This window comes from Schistocerca nitens, chromosome 6 (assembly GCF_023898315.1).
Source record: "Schistocerca nitens isolate TAMUIC-IGC-003100 chromosome 6, iqSchNite1.1, whole genome shotgun sequence".
Lineage (NCBI taxonomy): Eukaryota > Metazoa > Arthropoda > Insecta > Orthoptera > Acrididae > Schistocerca > Schistocerca nitens.
In genome coordinates this window covers 282,732,130-282,753,878 of record NC_064619.1, presented here as the reverse complement: position 1 = coordinate 282,753,878, position 21,749 = coordinate 282,732,130, and the positions used below count along the sequence as shown (strand labels likewise).

Below are 21,749 nucleotides of genomic sequence, written 5' to 3'. Positions count from 1 at the left end.
TCTGTATCACTGAGACACGCAAGCCTTCCCACCAACGGCAAGGTCCATGGTTCATGGGGGGCATGTAGGTGTATGATCTTTTATTTCAGATCAACTGGTGCTAAACACATTGTGTACTCAGTTATGGATTATGACATATTTCAATTTTGATTATGAGCTGGAATCAAACTGCTATTGTACATGATGGCTGAAAGCATCAGCATTATGCAGTGGGTTGGATGAGTGGCCAAGAACAGCAAGATATCATAGAAGGGGTTTGCAGCATAATGTCTGAAGGTATCTGACAAGAACTAAATGTTAGATGCAGTTTGTGGGAGAGACACCTTTTAGCAACAAGCAGGTGGACCTGTCCCAGGCCTTGCTGCCTGGGAAAGAAAAAACTGTCTATCGAAAAATTATGTTTTCTAAGATTTAGCATGAAGTGATTACAACACATTATAAAAAGGGAAAATATTAGTAAAATGGCTTTTGTGGTTTCACAGTAGGGCCTAGTCTAAATATTATTAGTAGGAGCTACAGACTATAATTTGAAAGACAACATGTTAGGTGTTGGATGAGGTGAGGCCTGTGTCAAATTTCAGTTTCACCTCAGTTGCATAAACAGCTTTCTGTTTGTTCACTTATGTCAACAAAGTCTGAATACATACAGTCATGTAGGCAGTGCTCTTATTGGTGGAGTTAATCTATATTTTGATGGTGACAATATTTACAGCCTTAATTGAAGTTAATGTAATGAACAAAGCAAATGTCATGTAATATGTAAGTTGGACACTGTTGATTACCTAGCTGTATACAATCTCAGTGTTGTTAATAGATCATTGCAGGTGACCTTCTGGTCATGACTGTGGAGTTACATTATTCAGTGTCTCTGAGAATAACATGTGACTTATTGTCAACAGACCTGAAACTATTCTAGTGTTTTGTTTTTATGTCCTGCATGGTAGAGCAGCAGTGTTTATGGTAATTTTATATGTGAGTAGCTATTTCAGTGAACGTGGAAGTGTCTTTGTAATTGGAATTAGTTTTCAGTAGCATAAGCTCTGTATATTCTGATGAATGCCACTTATAGGTGTGCATAATTGTTGTAACTAATGTATGCCATCCAAAATAGAGGACATAGAGCCTCAACAAAATGAAGATGAATGAATTTACTGTATAATACCTATAATTACAGTACACACGTTCCTTTACTGTATCATTATGATTTAAATCCACTTACAAATTCTGTGTGACGAGGTGTGAATGCATGGTTGGAATCAAGTGGAGGACATTTTGAACACTTATTATGAGTACCTGTCTTGAGAAATTTATGTAATGACATTTCATTACTACCTTAAAACTGAGGTCATATTTTTATGGACATTTTTAATTCTTCCTGTGTGCCAAATCTGCTTGAAAAGTTTGTAAAAGCATTTCTGATACTGTAACAATACGAGAGAAATGAAAGTTGATACTTGCCCCCTCCCCCCTCCGCACCTTCTCTTCAACCCTCCATCTAAACTGCAACATTTCACTGTCCGTCACTCCCATCATACTATCCCTCCTCCTCCCTGCCCCAGCCTCCTCCTCACCCCCACCCAGTCGCCACTCCCATCTTGCCATCTTGCACTGGTGCTGCCGCTCACAGTGTAGTTTCAGCACTCTGAGAGTGCAGATGTGTGTGGAAGTTGTGCTTGCGTGAGTGTGGGTGTGTGTGTATGTGTGTCTACTGTGTGTGTGTGTGTGTGTGTGTGTGTGTGTGTGTGTGTGTGTGTGTGTGTGAGGACCAGGGGGGGGGGTGCACATTACCATTACTTATCTGGCATATAGTTCTTTCTTTTGTAGGGAAGAGAGGACCAATAAACATACTATATTGTAGAATAAGGCTTTTTCATCTTCATTAATTTATTTTGTAGAGTGTTGGTATCACTTTGTAATTAATTCTACAGATTTATGATCAAATAAAAGTATCCAGGATTGCACAAAAATAAAGAAATGCAATGTAAAAAGTTACTACATATGCACCAGTTGAAACTCAATGTTTACTAACCCTTTCATAGTGAACATCAGCAGATGTATGACTCCATTCATGGATACTTCTTTTAAGATTAAATATTTCAATAGGAACATTTCCTCCTCCATTTTCATTGAACTGAAACAAGCTGCTATGAATACCATCTGCTCTTTCAGAAGTTGTTGATCTGAGATATTGGTTTAAAGTCAATGGTGACCTGAAATATATTGATGTAAAATTTTAATGAGAATACCTGTCTTGATCCATAGTTACCAGTGAAAACAAGTATTTCCTTTAATATATTACACTTGGATATTACACATTTTTCACCTGTTTTTAGCTGATCAATGAATGTAACACTGTTTTTTAACAATGCAGAAGCATCCATGTATCTTCCAGTACATTATGCACAACACCACAATTTAAAGTTTGAAAACCTGTGTCCTTTGTGAGACATAATATGATAAATATGCTGACATAAATTATTTTCCAAAAAGAAGAGGCCTGAGTTGTATACAAGCACCTTGAAAAGACTCTAAGCATTTAAACTTCACCCAGAAGGCCTTCTTTGGAAATAGAGAACATATCCACATTCACACAAGCACAACTAAGACCTGAATGGCCATTATTATTGGCCGCTGTGGCCTATCTGCAGACTAATATCATTGTTATTCCCTCATGGACTTTTCATTATTTAATTTTCCAAAAAGTGAAGATGTCAAGGACATAAAACATTTTTAAACCGTTAGATAGAGAAAAAGTGTACTCATCAAGCAGTGGCCGTACACACACATAAAAGAAGGTTATAATTAAGCTTTTGGAGTCAGTGGTTCCTTCTTCAAGCAGAAAGATTTAAAGGGAAGGAGAGGGGTAAAGGAAAAGGACTGGAGAGGTCTAGGAAAAAGGACAGATTTTGGAAATGCTATGGACTTTGAAACAATGAGTCAAATGTAGCAACGAACATTTGTGCAGTTTGGTAACTATAAGAGATCTAATCATCAACAAGTGGCTTGAGCTTGATACAGGACACCTGAAGAAACTTGTAGATATATGGTCATCTTATGCCCAATATGCTTATTAACTGGGGTATATGTAGAACATACCATCAGGTGTTCTTGCACATAATCACTACTGATGTCATTACATTTTCTGTGCCATAACCCCGTGCCACAGAAGTGGCCTATTGAACTACATCATTGTCTGCAAAAGCCCACCACCTACATTTTTCTTCAATTTTGGAGATGACAGGAAGTTATTTGATGTGATAGATGGACTGTATTTGGATACACTGACATTTACTATGACAAGTCCCTTTCAACTGTAGCCTTCAGTCACCATTTTTACCACATAGAATGTGGAAAGTTTCCAGTTTCCCTTCTGTCAACAAGCATTTTATAAAGAACAGCTCACAAAGCATATATATAATGTTGATTCATAAGTCTTCTGATGGTTTATGACCTGGTGGGTTGGGTAACTTCAACAGTTCTCTGGATACTTTTGTATGTTGCTACTGATCACCCTCCAATCTTTGTTTCACCACTAATGTCACTGCTATCCTATTATCATTTGTGACAATTTTATGTTTATTCATAACAGATTAGATTAGATTATTCGTAATGATGTGGAACGAGTCATCATGAACAAGAATCAGTTAATGAATATTAGCAGATATTTCTCATTTTGTAACCAGGATTTGAATCATGGTGAAGATTTAGTATTTCATAGGATTTTGAATTAACAGGATGATTTGAATGTATTTTCAGGATATGACAGAGCAGCAGATGACGTCTGATAAACTGTGGTAGATTATGCAGACAATAAGGAAAAAGATAGTGTTAGCAATTGTGAAAAACAACTTCTATTACAGTTTTACTAAACATTTCTGTTTTCAGAACAACTTTTAAACTTAGTATGTCTTCTACAAAAATTCTTCATGAAAAATAAAAGGAACCACATGATAATCAACCCAACATTCTAAATTTCTGCAGCTACTTTGGGCATTATATGTGGTTACCATGACATTCCAAAAAGACAAATTACTTGCATTCAAAAGACACTGTTGAAAAGGATAGCATTTTGACTGTAGGAGGACAGGGCATGACTTATAAAGACTTAGAACAATGACAGAGAAAGAAAGAAGGAAAATACAGCAATCCTTTGTGTGTCACTCCTGTAGAGACCACAAAGACAAATTTAGAATAAATAATTGTGCACATAGATATTTAATCAATCACACTTGCTGCACTCCATACATAAATGGAACAGGAAGAAACCTTCATGTGTGGTACAATGAGAAGTATCATAGCCACGCATTTCAAAGCGGTACACATATCACAGCTATAGACGTAGACAGAGTGCAGGAAGATTAGTCATTATCCAGGTTTGTAACTGTTCTTTTGTGGACAACTACAGTGAATTTGCTTTTAGGATAGCCACGAACTCATGATTGGTTCTCATTGTTTTATCTTTTAGTGGAATTTTGCTACTGGTCAGATATGTGCTTATCCTTAGAAAAATGTGCTACTTTTGGTTTCCATGTCAATTCTGTAGTGCTATCATGACTGGAAGGTTGGTTTGAACACCACAGTGCTTTACTAGACGTGATCTTATTAGAGGTGGTAGGATGACCTTTGAACTGATGTATCCAGTCAGCAAAAGTGGGACTGACAGTTTAACATGGATTCTGAACCATGGTGCAACTCAGCATTTTTTATGCTAACAAACATTGGCAGGGGTGAAAGAAGCAAGAAGTATCAGATAAAAATTATAGGATTGATGAGAGATTGATCCAAGATCTCTGCATTAGTTTGGCATTTAACCACAAATCAACAAATAACAAGGTATTTAAAATTAAACACCAAAAGTAAATATAAAATCCTCCTTGTAGTTGGTTTCAGAAATACTGCTCAAAAAGAAAAAGTATCAACAGTGAATGCAAGATGAGCATCAACGTAGGCACCAAGTGAATATGATACAAATGCTTACTTACAAAAGCAGATCATCTTTCATACAGTGTAATAGAGGAAAGGTTTGGAAAAAGATGATTATTTAACAATTAAGTGGCAATGTTGCTTCAGACAGTTGGTCTACAGGAAACACTGTAACAGAATGTGAAAGAAATCAATATGATATACTAGCATCAGGCAATTTTGCTAGCATTTTTTGTTCTTTTATCTTTTCAGTTTGTCCTACTGCCTTTTACTTAATGTTAGGCCTTGGGGGATTTTATGACTGCAGCACTGTATGAAAAGGAAAATTAATTTGAGAGAAAACTGTAAATTTACAAGGTGATTCAGGATGGGCAAAGTAAAACTGGTCTGAAAAGTTTTTAGTATAAGACTGAGGCAGGATTGATCCTTGTAACTGAACATCACAGAAGATGCCGGAAATGACTACCATTAATATTGATGCTTCACTGTATTCAATTAATCAGACTGTGAGACATGTGTAGCAGCTATGTCTTAGGGACAGCACCAATATCATTTTCAATGTTCTGCTGTAGTTCTTCCATTTTGTGGAGGTTATGACCCTTCAATTTTCCCCACAGGTAAAAATTACAGGTAGAAAAATCAAGTGATCAAGATGGCCAGGAGACTTCACTGGCTCTCTTGCCTGTCCTCACCTCAATGAACACCACACCTCATGCACTCATGACCAGGCTGTCAAGGCAGTGTGTTTTGTTGCTCTTTCTTGCTGAAAATATCCTTACAGCCATTCATCTTCCTTGGGCTGATCCATGTATGGAATAAATAGTTTCTGGACATACCAGTTAGCATTAATAGCTTGGTGAAAGAATTGTGTTATGATGTGAATACCAAAAGTTGTGCACCAAACTCCAGTCTTGAAATTACGGAGTTGTCTTCCAATTATTGATGCATAATGGTACCTATTCCATGAATTCAATGCATAATGGTACACATTCCGTGAGTTCACATATCCTTACAGTCTGGACCAGACCTCATCTGAAGAAATGAAAAACTGATGATTTGAAAATCCTGACTCCACTTCACTCAGAAACTGCCGGCAGGACATACAAATGTTTATCCAGAGGCTCATGCACAACAGTGAATTTGTAAGGGGACAGATGCAGGTCATTTTTGACATTATTTTGACATGATGATATTTTAATACCTAGTTGAACAGACAAACAGCATTGAGATTTCGTTGGACTTTGTTCCCGGCACTTTCTTAACTCCAGCAATGTTTTCAGGTAATCAAACTCTTTTTGGGTAGTTACAGTTTTTATTCACTACAGAGCCCATTTTGTCACTAAGTGAGCATCATTTTGTGTTGCATTCATCTGGTCACCAAACACATCTGCTCCTCTCATTCACTCAGATGTAATGACACAGCAAATTCACAGACATGTGACAGCAAGCAATTGGGCAACATAATCATAGTTTCCATCACTTTTTTGTGATGGACAGTTCTCTTGTTCATTAACATAAGTCAACTCCATGTGAATCTTACGAATATTTTCTGGGCCAGTTTCATTTTTTGTCCACCAGTAGAATGTCTGGCCAGTGCTTTCCATAAGGAGACAAAATTCTATGTACTGTGATATAAATATATAAAACCAGGAAAAATCACTCTAGCTTCCATAAGTGTTAATTCTTTCTGTACACAGGGAAGAAGAGTAGCTTGGTGGAGGTTGGAACCAAAAGCAGGTCAGATCTGAGGTTGAGAAGAATGCACATGTGAAGACAAGGGGTGAGGAAGACCAATAATTGCTCACCCTAAGAAGACTCTTGGTGCAGTAGGTGACAGGAGCAGCTATTTCAATAGAAGTAAAATGGCATCCTGCACTACTGACAAATTTCTCAGTGCAGCCAACCTAGTCAGCCATAGCCAGCAGATGACACTGTACCCAGTAGTTCTACATACTCGTAAATGAAGCTATGTTATTAGTCAAACAATGGAAACTCCAGGTAGGAATATCAACAATGTAGGAAAAGGTAGAATGCTACTTACCTTAAAGAAGTCATGTCAAGTTGCAGACAGTCATCATCATTAAAAGACACTCACATATAGCTATCAGCCACAGCCTTTGTCAGTAGAAAGGACAGTCGCACAACTTCCCCTCCCCCCTCCTCCCCCCCCCCCCCACACACACACACAAGCAAGCACACCTCGCACACACGACCGTCGACTCCAGCACCTTGGGCCAGAATGCAACATCATGTGAGATGCAAGTAGCAATCTGGAGGGGACAGGGAAGAGAGAGTGTGTATGGGTGGGAAGAGAGAAGAAAGCTGTGTGGTGGAAAGTGCAGCTGACAGGCACAGCATAAGGAGGTTGTGGAACAGGGAAGTGGGAGAAAAAGAAACAATTAATCTCCTCCCCATTCTCATCTCCCACCATGTTTATTTACAGCCCTATGCCAAAGCATCCTCCCTTCTTTCCCCATTCCTCTCCTTTTTTGTCTTTTTTGTTCCTTGTTCCCTCACCTTCCCATCCCACAACCTCCTAACGCTGCACCTGTTGGTAGTCTCTCAGTCACTGTGGCCAAAAGCTGTATGTGAGTGTCTTTTAATTGTGCCTGCTTGCAACTTGACGTGTCTTCTTTACAGTAAGTAGCAAGCTATGTTATTAGTTTCAGGTATCTATACTTGATTATAATCACAGGCTAATGTTAATAAGTGAAAAAATATGGCTACAACAGTGTCAATGTACTAACACACAGTATTGAAAGCTAACATTTGTAGTGGCCGGAAACAAGTGAATATTGATCTGAAGTCACATAATGTCTTTTAACTTCTATCAAAGCAGCTACTCTCGTCAGCAACAACACTGAGAGTCTTCTTAAAAGTGAACAATTAATATGTCACTGGATTGTTTCCTTTCTTTCAGCTGTTTCCCCTTCTTTCTGGATGAGGGAACCTCTCATTTTGAAAGTTAGTATTTGTGTCAGCTTTTTTGTCTCCATCTGGTAAGCAACTTTTTATCACTACAGACTGCTGTTTCATACTGACGATTACTTCCTGCAAGACACATTTAGAAAATAATGGAACTACTACTAAGAATGAATTAAAGTAGTTTTTTTTATATTACCTCTCTATATTTTCCATGCATGTAGAATTAAACATGACAAAACACATGTCATTTGCCATATTTTGAAATGCTTTCCCAATTGCATACACAGCTTGTATCACATTGAAGTCAGTGTAGCTGCCTACTTCAACCAAATGTTTACATTTTGCATCATTACAGTGAGATACCTAAAAAATATATTTTCATTACTGGATTTATTAAATACATTTTTACTTCATAGTGAATGCTATTAGTAAATAATAGGTAACTTTTGATATATTTATTATTGCTAGGAAGACACCTATCACTTAAAATGATTTTATTACTGGTACAGTTTGAATAATACAAAAACAATTAAATTTTTGTTAGTATTTTTGTAGTTAAAAAATAGGTCACAAGTTCAATGCAGAATGAAACAATACCTAATATCCAAGCATAGAGAAAGTTCGAGTCACTATACAAAGAAAAAAACAGATACAAAAACTACTTCAGCCCTTATCAGTTATTCTGCTGACTAAATAGCAAAACTCATCTAACAATTTTAGTGTCTCATTTCACAATCTAATTCTTTCACCGCCTGGTTTAATTTGACTACATTCCATTACCCTTGTTTCACCTTTATTGATGGTCACCATAACATATATGTAGTCTGTAGAAAACTGAACTGTAAACACACAACCTAGCTTTCTTAAGTGTGTGCAGTCCATCAATAACAAACGTATCAAGGATTATAAGGCAATTGTAGAGGGTATCAAAATATTTTGTTTAACAGATGGATAAGTAACTGTATGTTTATTTCATGTAAGCCAGGACGTATTAAGTGTGCATAAGTTGCTTTCATTCACCTTAACTTAATCTCAACAGTAACATTCTCAACTATTCAAGCAAAATTGCCAAAAAAATTGTTTGTAGATAAAAATAAACTATACCTTAAATCCATTATAAATGGCATAAATTTTGAACATAATAATAAACAATAACTCTAGTCAAACAATTTAGGGAAGATATATAGGAAGAGTTCTTGGAAGAAGTCAACCAGGCAGATCTCACACAAGAAATTCTTGAATAGACCCGTAATGTAGTTATCAGTCAAGATAGGTGAGGATAAATTCAAACAAAAGTGATGAGAAACAATGGTTAACATCTTAATTAAACGCACTGTAAAGGGTTTATTTAAATACGGTACTGGAAAGTACTTTGTGGAATGTAAATCATGGATGCAGTAAAGTTAACAATTCCATGTCCAGGCTAGGGATGAATTGTCAATGGGTACAAACAAGACTGAAAACATTGTTAATCTTTGAGACAATGCCTTTTTCTCGAAAAAAACTACTACAGAAAGCATCCACAAACACAGCTAAATTGTTCTCGCCAACTACATTACACTAGCACTGCAGCAACTGTATCTCACAGAATGGATGTGTGCTACTCAAATACATATGTTTTACCATTCATAATGTAGCGCAATATTCAGTTCCATCAGCAGTGACAAGTGAAGAAATTTTTGCCAGATTATCCATTCTAAAACTGGACACAGACAACGGAAGATGTTCAAGTTTCATTAGTGTGCACATCAGAGGAGCTTCTGAAATTCATCAATAAGTTCATAAGGGTATGCTTGAAGTGGTGTGAATTGTGGCACAGTCATCAAGGAATTTGTAATCCTTGTTAAGGATCATGTAAGTTGTAAAAGACAAGAGCCCACCTAACATGTCCATACAATCCTTGGCTATTACCTTCAGAAACCTTGGGATTCTTTCATTTATAATGCCAGTCCATTTACTCCCTACTGGCATTTTCAGTTAAAATTGGATGTATGGTTAAAAAGTTATTCTTGGGTCAGTCTTACCTGAGGGAAGAATATGGCAGCTTTTTCCCTTCTGTAAAAAAGTTTCCAGAAAAATCCACTTGGATTTTTGAGGGAGGTGACCAACATGTGCCTGTGGCACACGGCTGGAGTGGGGACATGGCTGGGCTATTTTAGAATGAGTGAAGGGTAGACAGTGCAGAAATACTAGCAGAAATCTTAGCTGTGTGACATTTCCCCACTGCTGTCAGTCCACATGATAGGCGTGTGATCAGTCTGCCTGCACAAATTATTGCAGGAGAAGTACGAGGGGCAGGGGGAGAGGGTGGGGATTAGGTAAGTATGACTGTCCCTTCATGGGTGATGTGAGGTATAGAGCAGAGGGAGGTGTGGCTGCTGCAAGTTGTTGTTGTGTTGATGCCAATGCCAGAGAACTTTCTCACACTAGTTTGCCAAAATGTCAAGAAAAGGAGGTTTAAGTCCCTCAATGGACACAATTTCATATGTGCCATCTTTGTGGATGATGATGGTATTCATTCATCTTGATATTACTTCAAAGGGGTGGAATTTGGAGGAGTAAGAGGCTGACATACAGTGTCTTCATACTGCCAAACATACATTGTCATTTTCAAATATTTGAAACTGAAAGGCTGACATTGTTGTTGGTGCTGTGGGTTATGTGGCTGAAGTTCTTGTATGAGCAACTCAAGTTTTTGTAGAGAACCTGCTTGATCACAGGACAGCTGAGCTAAAGGCGGTGTTGGTGTGATAAAGTTTCTAGGCACAAGCAGCTGTTCACTGAATACTAACTGCACTGGCAAGCAATACAAATCATACTTTATGGTCATCTGTATGCTTAGGAAAGCCCTTGTCAATGAATTAAATGACCTTCTTTGTGGCACATGGAAATAGATTTCACAGAGCAGTGCATGCGCTCCACCATGCCATTATTGGCTTGAATTTCACAAAGGTTAAGTAGACCCCTGAACAGACAACCCTGAAACTGATGGCTGTGGTCCTTGGGGATTGTAAGAGAAATTCTATGAGAAGAAAAACAGGTGCCCACAAACGCCTTCGCAATGGAATCAGCCGTGATATCTGCAGGTGGTACAGCCTCTGGCCATCTGGTATAACAATCAACGATAGTAAGTAGGTAACTGTGACCATCATACAGGGTAACGGGCCAATGAGATCCAAATAGATGTGTGTAAAACATGTTGTCAGGGAGAGGAAAATCCTGAATAGTTGTGTGCACATTCTGTGAAACTTTGTTTTTCTGGCACAAACACAGGAATGTGCTCACATGCAGCTGTCTTTATTAACATCAAGCCAGACCAACTTATTTGACACAAGTTTCGCTGTGGTTCTGATGCCAGGGTGATACAAGTTGTGAATGGCATTAAAGACTCAAGGCAATATTTCTATAGGATTAAAGGCCTTAGACAGCTGCCACTGCAGTTACACCTCATATCACTTCCAGATCCATCCACTGGCAGACGGGTCAACTGAAATAATGAAGATGCGCCATCATGGACAAACTGATGTATAAATGCATCCACCAGCTGGTCCCCTGAAATTTTAGGCCAGTTCACCATGACTACACTGGTTATATTCCTGGAAAGGCAGTCTGCCACAGTATTGTAGTGGCCCTCAATGTAGTGCACATCTGTAGTAAACTAGGCCATAAATTCAGCATGGAAGCATTGACACTGAAAAAAATAAATAAATAAATAAAAATAAAAAACAAGTTCAGTTGTTCACTGTAAAATAGAAGCAAATGATTGGTGGTCTCTAAAATGTGATGGAAATGTTTGACAGCCTGGTACATAGCAAACAGCTCCATACCTACAGCACTGCATCTAGTTCGCACGTCTCTAAGCTGGCTAGACAAAATTACAGGAGTTCCAAAGATCTGTGTATTTTTTGCTGTAAGGTCATGCCCACTTCTACCTGGCTGACATCCGTGATAAGTCCGTTAGGAACACTGGGTTTCGATATGTGAGTTAGTGTTGTATTTGCTAGTGCTGCCTTCATGCCTTCCACAGTCTGACAGTAGACAGACTATTCATGTTAGTTATGTTAATATTATGTAGCTATCAGGTCCACTGTTTACCTTCAGTACCAGGATTATCTGATGATGGCTTATGGCGCTTTGTGTCATTTTGGATCAATAAAGTCATTTTATATTCAGTGAATGACTTATTACCTTGCAAGTACTCAGCGTTCTACAGACTACACATATGTTATGGTGAACATCAATAAAAGTGAAACAAGGGTAATGGAATGTAGTCAAATTAAACCAGGTGGTGAAAGAATTAGATTAAGAAATGAAACACTAAAATTAGTAGATGAGTTTTGCTATCTAGGCAGCAGAATAACTGATAAGAGCTGAAGTAGAGAGAGCATAAAATGCGGACAGGCAATAGGACAAAAAACATGACTGAAAAGGTGGAATTCGTTAGCTTTTAATATTTAAATGCCAGGAAGTTTTTTATGAAGATATTTGTCTGGAGTGTAGCCTTCTACACAAGTGAAATGAGGCTGATAAGCAGTTCACATACAAAGTGAATAGAAGCTTTTGAAATGTGGTGCTATAGAAGACTGCTAAAGATTAGATGGGTATATTAAGTAACTAATGTGGAGGTACTGAATCGAATTAGGAAATAAGGAAATTCATGGTACAGATTGACTAAATGAAGGGACTGTTGACTGGACACATCCTGAGGTATGAAGGGATAGTCAGTTTGGAAGTGGAGGGAAGTGTGGGGAGTAAAAACAGAAGAGGGAGATGAAGGGATGAATATAGTATGTAGGTTCAAATGGATGTGGTTTGTAGCAGTTATCGATATTCGAGGATGAAGAGGTTTGTACAGCACAGAATAGCAAGAGCTGCATCAAACCAGTCTCTGATCTGAACACCACAACAACTATAACAACAACAAGTTAACCTTACTCTTGGACAGAAAGGAACAAAGAATGTGCCTATAAATTTATTTAATCACTTCCCTTGTAAAGTAAAAGTGCTAAAAGATAAAAAAAGTTTTAAAAATAAATATAAATAATTGCTACTTGACACTCCTTCTACTCCTTAGATTAATTTATGAGTATGTACCAGTACGTGGTTGGGATACATTTATCAAAGTTTGTTGTCGGTTAAGATTAAAAAAAAAAATCATTTAGTCATGGTGTGGCTACATTTTTGCAAAGAAAATGTATCTTATTTGTAAATCTATGTTATGTTCAAATTGTAGTGAGTTCTTGTGAAAATGATCTGCATAATAATAATAAAAAAATGTCATTCAAGTTGTGTAGATTTCACTCCATTGCCCTCCTCCACTGCAGAAAAGAAAAAAACTTTTGAGAAACTCAATTATCATTGTTTCTAGCTCACAAAAATGCTGTGCTCTTACACACAGGCATTTCCATTATTTTAATAATCCCATGTATGACTTTCAGTAATAGCTGCTAGTGCAGGCTACCAAAAATTACCTTCTGATAATATTTATGGAGCCATGGATTCTTTTCAGATCTTCTACTTCCTAGTTGCAGTTGCCACAAATGCTGCAGAAATTCTCTTACTGGTCTCTTCTGTGGACTGAAAAGAAGAAGAAAAATCAGATTAGAAGTGGGTAACACTTTAGCACATGAATCCCATTCAATTTTGGGAAATAGAAAAGGAGAGTCCAACATGAGTCATCACACAAAATGGCAATAGCACAGTGAAATATTCATTATTCTATTAGAAGACTGAGGTGTTATTTAACATGCTTATGACAACATACTGGCAAAGACTTTGACTCTCCTTAGATCTATTAAGGATGATATGTTAATGTGGGAACAACACTCCTGTCTACTACATGTATGTCAAGTACTCTTTATATTATCAAATTAAACCATTATTATATCTAAAAAGAAAGATGATGAGACTTACCAAACAAAAGCGCTGGCAGGTCGATAGACACACAAACAAACACAAATATACACACAAAATTCAAGCTTTCGCAACAAACTGTTGCCTCATCAGGAAAGAGGGAAGGAGAGGGAAAGACGAAAGGATGTGGGTTTTAAGGGAGAGAGTAAGGAGTCATTCCAATCCCGGGAGTGGAAAGACTTACCTTGTCTGCTTGTGTCTGTATGTGTGGATGGATATGTGTGTGTGTGCGAGTGTATACCTGTCCTTTTTTCCCCCTAAGGTAAGTCTTTCCGCTCCCGGGATTGGAATGACTCCTTACCCTCTCCCTTAAAACCCACATCCTTTCGTCTTTCCCTCTCCTTCCCTCTTTCCTGATGAGGCAACAGTTTGTTGTGAAAGCTTGAATTTTGCGTGTATATTTGTGTTTGTTTGTGTGTCTATCGACCTGCCAGCGCTTTTGTTTGGTAAGTCTCATCATCTTTCTTTTTAGATATATTTTTTCCACGTGGAATGTTTCCCTCTGTTATAAACCGTTATTATCATACATATGAGTTACATGTGGAAAGAATCTGTGCAGATAATGTTGGCTGATAATCTCATGTCAAATACAGCAAATTTTGTTGCGACAGCAATTGTAGTGCAAAACGTTCTTTTCTTTTTTTACCAGATACTATCAGAAAAAATGAAATGATTCATGCCTTCTCATGTTTAGCAGGCATGTAGTTGCATTAAATTAAAAGGGCTCCATTACTGATGTCATTAAATTAATAGGTAGGTAGAAGAAAAAGGCCATAGTACATATTCCTTCATATGCTTATTAAGTAATACTATAGTAGTGTATAAAATTTACTAAATAAAATAATTTAAAGAAGATGGAAAGGAATCTACCCAAATGTCAGGACCCCACTAAGAAAATTTCTGTATTGTTCTAGAATGTGTTGTGCTTCTCCGTCAACATTAACAACAAGCCAAAAGAGGTCTTCTCGTCTAAGTGTTCCATGTCCCAGGGCTTGTCCAACACTTTGCATTAATAATTGCAGGTCATTTGGAGAGAGGAGCAGTAGAACACCTCTGGCACCAGATGCACGTGATTCCACAAGGAGCCTCACCAAGTTGGACACTTCAGTCATGTTCTGTGAAATAATAATAAAATATATGAAATGTTGTTTTTTGAATGTTAAATTTTTAATTTGGAGCATTGCAGGTAAATTTCAGTATTATGATAATGAACTAATATAATATCATAATATAAATAATTATCTCGCATAAATGTTATGCTGACAAAATGTACTTGTTGATAAATGTAACTATATGTAAATTAAACTGCTGGCTATCGAGGACATTTTTAAACTTCCTTACCAATTGCTATAACACGTAGCAGGCACTGTACATATAATGATTTGAGTAGTCTTCAGATCCAAGGATTAGTTTCCATGCTATGGGAATACCTACTGGGAATTTTTTGATCTGTTTAAGGCATTTGACACTGCAAATCACAACAGTCTTTTAGATAAACTTAAGGTTCATGGCCTTCAAGGTACAATGAGCTAGTGGTTTACTTCCTATTCAGTTAACAGAAAGCAAATAATTATGTCAGATAGTACACACAGCTTTCGTCATGTATCGTTTGACTGAGACAAATTTCAACTGATATTTCACAGGGTTCAACTTTGGAAGCACTTATATTTTTGCTGTACATAAATGAGCCCCTGTCTTACACTGTTAAAATAGAGGTTTGTGTACAAAATCAGGTATAGAAGGAAAAAGATGTCAGGTTAGGCATGCAGTGAAAAAATAAATGACACCAACAGAAAGTAGAGAGAAACAGTCCACTGGCTGAAGATGAACGATTATTAATGAAGTTGGAACACAACTGTTGGTCTAATGAAAGTAGATGGCAATGAAAGATTAGTGAGTCCTTCGGGATGGAAACACAAACAAACAGGCAAAAGGATGAGCGTAGAGGCCCACAACAGAATTAGAGAAAAATTTGAAGGAACTGCAACGGGAAGCAATATCAGGGATGTTGTTAACTTATCAAAGAATACAGGGAACAGCAGATTACCACATACAACAATGGAATTATAACATGAACAAAATTCTGCAAAATTATATTTATTTCACGATGGGCCAGCTTTCTGCCTCTTAAGGCAACATCACATTCTGTGTGATGATGGGCTAAGAAACCAAAAGGTGGTCTGTGATCAAATAAATACAATTTTTTAGAATATTTGGAAGTGTTTCCTATTTAATAGATAGTTGTGAGTTGAATCTCTCAGAGAGATCTAACACACTTACAGCCCACTATTCACACTTACCGCCCACTATTCTTCCCCATCTGCTCCCCCCCCCTCCTCTCTCTCTCTCATCACACACACACACACACACACACACACACACACACACACACACAATTTCCTGCCACTGTGGCCTTACTCTGGCTATAGCATGGAAATACTGAAGAGAGAGTTGTCAGTTATCTGAAGAATTATATCATTCAAAAGATAATCCTTGTAAAATGTGCCTGTCTGCTGCTCACTGCATTCTCTGTTTGCTGAATAATGATACATCCCCATATAAATATTTACATTTCATCATATCATGCTGAATTTTCCATCACTGTAATAATTTTAAATGTTAATAATTGACATACAGTATAAGTAGTCAGCAGAAAGTTTATCACAAAATAATTTTGCTAACATCAGTCTGGTCCCTTTCAAGTAATTGTAACCTAAATTTTAGGTTAGTCATGTCCCTCTTTCAAGCTCTTGTGAAAAAAGTAGTTAATAAATCATTAAGTCTGCTCAGCAAGTTTTCTTCTTAAAGAATGTCTCTTTCTACATTATTAAGTAAAACTAAAAAACAATGGAAAGCCCAGGATGAAATAACAACAATATTATGAAAAGTATAGATTGTTACTCACTTTATAAAAGAGCCACAAAAAGGAGACATTGAGTTACAGTCACAGCCAAAAGGCTACTATATATTTTAGTTTTTGACCAAAAGGCCTTCTTCTAAAGTAGAACACACACACACACACACACACACACACACACACAAACACACACACACACACACACACACACACACAGGACCACTGTCTCTGGCTGCTGGGACCAAACTGAGTGTCATCATGTGTATGTTGGTTGTACTCATGTGAATGTGTGTGTGTTCTACTTCAGAAGAAGCCTCTTTGGCCAAAAACTAAAATACATAGCAGTCTTTCTGTTGTGTCTGTCTGTGACTCAATGTCTCCTGTATATGGTGAGTATCCATCTATCCTTTTTGTATTACTGTTGACACTATTAAGTAGACATTTTATGGGAGCATACTGACACTGTTTAAGTTACTGGCAGTGAACTTTCTCCAGCTGCTACATACTCATTTTAGTAATTATTTTTTATGGGTAACTTTTTAAAATATGCCATTATGTACATTTCATATTTACACATGTGATTTTAAGCAGAATGAGCTATGATTTATGTTTGATGGATGACACTTTTATGTAGTATATCTCAAATCTAATCCAAACAATGGGCCTGCCCAGTATCACAATCAGCATACAACACAGCTGAAAGTATAATGAGGTGCTAACTAAATAAATATGTGTTGTTAGGGTGATTATTTCTTTCTACAGAAAATCATTATTTTCACATTAGACTCATTAAATAGACTGGAGAATATTAACTGTAGTAATCTACAAGCAAAACTTGGTGAATGATAGTATCATTCCTGGTAGGAATAGATCATAATAAAATCGTTTCCTTCATATTTATTCCATTTCTATACTGTGTTCTAATTTACCAATTGCAGCATCATTTTACCAATTAGTAACCAGTTTCTCCATCCCCTGTGGCTATATCTATGTTATCAAAGGTCAAGTGGTCTGCAGGGCACAATGAAATAAGCAATTTCAGTGAAGAATATACACACAATCCCAGTTAAGAGGTTTACAGAGCAAAAAAAGGTATATTTTTCAGAATTTTCAGATGTTTGCGAAGATTTTCATAAGATACAAGCATTTTGCATGATCTGTTTCATAGTAAATCAGCGTTTGTGATTTGCAGTTACAGTAAATAAGTAAAATCATGTCACATTAGTTTTCTCTGTAAACAAAAGGACATATTGTTTGCATTATCATAAATTAACACTGTTCTGAAATTTGTTACTGACTACAGCCTGAAAGACATTTCAGAGAAACAGTAAAACTATTACAAAGTTTTCTGCTGCCGTAAAAGATATCCCATTTTCGCTGTAAATCCCTTTAGTTCTAAAAGGCTATTGGTGATGTAATTGTAGCATTTGAGACACTTAGATTAAAAGAGAATCAGCAAGTTTAGTTTAAAGCTATTTGTTTACTGTTCTGTAACATACTGTATCAGGCATAAGTTTTTTGTTTACTGTTCAGTGAAATACTACATCAAGCATAATGCAACCCCTCTGTGTCTGGTGTTCTTTGGCAGGGGATAAGTTGGTTACTATTTGTAAGCAGCTGGAAATCGCTCATGTACCAGTGATATCAAAGGTACTCTTCTGCAGGAAATAAAGGATCCATCAATACTTGTCCACTTGATTGTGAATGCTGTGTCAATGGTGCATTAAGGATGTACAAGGGAGACAGGGACCAGGGAGCTCAAGATGTTACATCCAACCCCCTTTACTGACAAGTCTGAGGTGCTGCCTTCTACTGAAACTAAAACTCAGCCAATGATACTCACTTGGCCGGTTGGGAAATCTGCTGTGTCCTGTGTCAAAAGGCGATAAATGCAAATGGTAGGAGTCTATTAATCATCAGTGGTTTGAACATACAGTGAAATATGGTGTCCCTTATGGAAATGGTATCTAGGGCTGAGAAGGAACATCAGGTGCACTCAATGCGTACACCTTGGGGCCTCATTCAACATTTTGAAGAGGCTATTTTGGCAACCACTGTAGATTGTGGCACATGCTAGAACAAACAGTTCCTGTTGTCTGTGCTCCCAGGTCCTATTTGGTTCATTCCAATGACTAGCAGAGTAGGTTGTGAATAACAGTCTTGCTCACAGAATTTCAATGAAGACATCACCTTGCACACGGCTCCTGCAAAGCTGAGATGTTTTTATCGCTACGTCGATGATACCTTCATCATTTGGCCACATGGACAAGAAAAGTTAGACGAGTTCCTGGAACACCAGAACAGCATCCACGACCACATCAACTTCACAATGAAAGTAGAGAAGGAGGGTTGCCTGCCATTCTTGGACATGCTTGTCCACCGTAAACCCAATGGGTCCCTAGGTCATAGTATTTACTGCAAGCCCAACCACAAGGATCAGTATCTGCATGCCACCAGCTTCCATCACCCAGCACAGAAACAGTCAGTTCTGAGGACCTTAGTACATCAAGCTGAAACTGTCTCATATGCTGAAAACTTCCTGAGAGAATTGAGCCAGGGACAGAAGAAAAAGTGTTTATAGCACAAACAGCAATTAGATAATAGTGTGAAAGTACAGTTAACAATTACTTTTTAACTACAAGAGTAGTTCAAAAAGGATGATGTGGGATTTATCACAAAAAGAATTATGTATTTGTTAGAACAGTGTAGGATACAGCACTGTAAGAAGTGACACTAAATACTGATTCCAGTTTTTATGTGCAGCTGAGCAATTTCCAATACTATTCAAAATAAAGAAAAATGCATGTTGATCAGAGCAAAAAATGGTTGCATATAAATATGAAAAGTATTGTGAAAATAGAAAATCTATGGTAATGAGTGACACTCTGATTGTGAAGGACAAGGATATTGTGGGAGAAAACATTGGCCAAAACACTGAGAGGTGGCAATCAGAAGAAAGGAATCAGAACAGCATGTGAGAAGAAAAGAAAAAGTGAGGTCTAGAGACCACAGGTCACAAAGAACAAATCTCAGATAAGATAGAAGAACATGAAAACTAAAAACAGAAGACACTATTGTAAAACTGTAACCAGTTGAAAAAAAATTGTGTTTTTTCCTATATCTCTTATACTTTTCAGTAGCCTGATGAATTAATGGCTTGTATTTCACTTCATATAGCTTCACTTTTCACATTAACAGCTACAATGGAAATAACATCTTCCGAAATTTCGATTTTTTGTTTCACTGTATAATTTATCATTTTAAATGCAGAAGCTGACAGTCTTTCATTATCAAATAATGGAAAATCCAGGATGTAATGTAACAATATTATGAAAAGGATAGTTCCTACTCACCATTAGTGGAGATGCTGAGTCACAGATAGGCACAACAAAAAGACTGACACAAAATAAACAATTGGCCAACAAGGCCTTTGTCAGAAATAAACCACACACACACACACACACACACACACACACACACACACACACACACACACACACAGTGATGCAAATGCAACTCATACACACACGTGACTGCAATTCTGGCAGCTGAAGCCACACTTTCATAATACTGTTACAATTTTACAATATGCTACAATAGCTGGATACATTAACTACTTGGCAGCAAAGATTCAGAACACAGCTACATCCAGACTTAATCTGTTCACCTGATAATGACAAGATGTTTGGCAAATCAATCAGCATTAAGTAGATGCCTGCGCTGAAAGCAATAATTGATGCTGTATACGAAGTAGGGAATTGTTTAAATAGAACAGGTGAGATGCACCTTACACAGTAGTTGAGACATACCTCTGTAGTTTTTAAGCCTTCTTCAAGAGCAAAACACACTCCAGACTGAGCTGCAGTTTTCTGAAGATGTTTAAACATAAATTCATACTCTTCTTTTGTTGCTGAATACACAACACTTATATATGTCCATCCAAAATGTTCAAGCATTTTCATAACTGTTGTTGTTAGTGCTGTTAATTCAGGTGCAACCTACAAATATAAAGAACTGACTAAGTACAAGAGAAAATACTAAAAAATGAGTAACTATAATTATTTGTACATCTGTGAAAGGAGGAAAACAATTTAAAGCTCAAAATAAACAATTTAAAAGTTTTACTGTACTATCCAGTTTCAGATGCCATTGTTTTCAAGTCAATATAAACACATGGTTGGAAAAATATATCTAAAAACAAAGATGATGTGACTTACCAAACGAAAGTGCTGGCAGGTCGATAGACACACAAACAAACACAAACATACACACAAAATTCAAGCTTTCGCAACAAACTGTTGCCTCATCAGGAAAGAGGGAAGGAGAGGGAAAGATGAAAGGATGTGGGTTTTAAGGGAGAGGGTAAGGAGTCATTCCAATCCCGGGAGCGGAAAGACTTACCTTAGGGGGAAAAAAGGACGGGTATAGTATACCCGTCCTTTTTTCCTCCTTTTTTCCCCCTAAGGTAAGTCTTTCCGCTCCCGGGATTGGAATGACTCCTTACCCTCTCCCTTAAAACCCACATCCTTTCATCTTTCCCTCTCCTTCCCTCTTTTCTGTTGAGGCAACAGTTTGTTGCGAAAGCTTGAATTTTGTGTGTATGTTTGTGTTCCCTCTGTGTGTCTATTGACCTGCCAGTGCTTTCGTTTGGTAAGTCACGTCATCTTTGTTTTTAGATATATTTTTCCCACGTGGAATGTTTCCCTCTATTATATTAAACACATGGTTGGTTATTTGGTGAATAACTGTACATGCTAAAGAGCTGCCACTGTATGGTGTTGACAATAACTCTCCTTTACCATACACTTTTAACAGCTGGAACATTCATAAAAGAAAGCTTCATGTGGAAACAGAAAGTAGTAGATATTTCTGTCTTCTCTAAACGGTAACTGTCAAACAAACTACACTTGTATCAATCCAGTTCATCTACAATATGTTTAGACTTCAGTATTTTTCTGTCATGCACACAAAAATTGTGATGACAATATTATGGAAAGGATTGATTGCTTGCTACTCACCACTACAGGAAACACTGAGTTTCAGGCAGGCATAACGAAAAGACAGTTCTACACCTGAGCTTTCAGCTAAATGGACTTCTTATAAAGTAAGTAACAAACACATGTTCTCACAA

The 21,749-nt window shown here is 37.3% G+C and overlaps 1 protein-coding gene across 1 annotated transcript in view; it reads right to left on the bottom strand.

Annotated features, from left to right (window-relative positions):
- Positions 1–21,749, bottom strand: part of LOC126263321 (uncharacterized) — a 109,760-nt gene that overhangs the window by 59,848 nt on the left and 28,163 nt on the right. The window contains exons 6-10 of the mRNA XM_049960411.1: positions 20,428–20,616; positions 14,632–14,876; positions 13,320–13,425; positions 8,045–8,211; positions 2,030–2,210 (exon numbers count right to left, since the gene is read on the bottom strand). Coding sequence (XP_049816368.1) covers positions 2,030–2,210; positions 8,045–8,211; positions 13,320–13,425; positions 14,632–14,876; positions 20,428–20,616 — 888 coding nt within the window. The remainder of the gene's footprint in view (positions 1–2,029; positions 2,211–8,044; positions 8,212–13,319; positions 13,426–14,631; positions 14,877–20,427; positions 20,617–21,749) is intronic.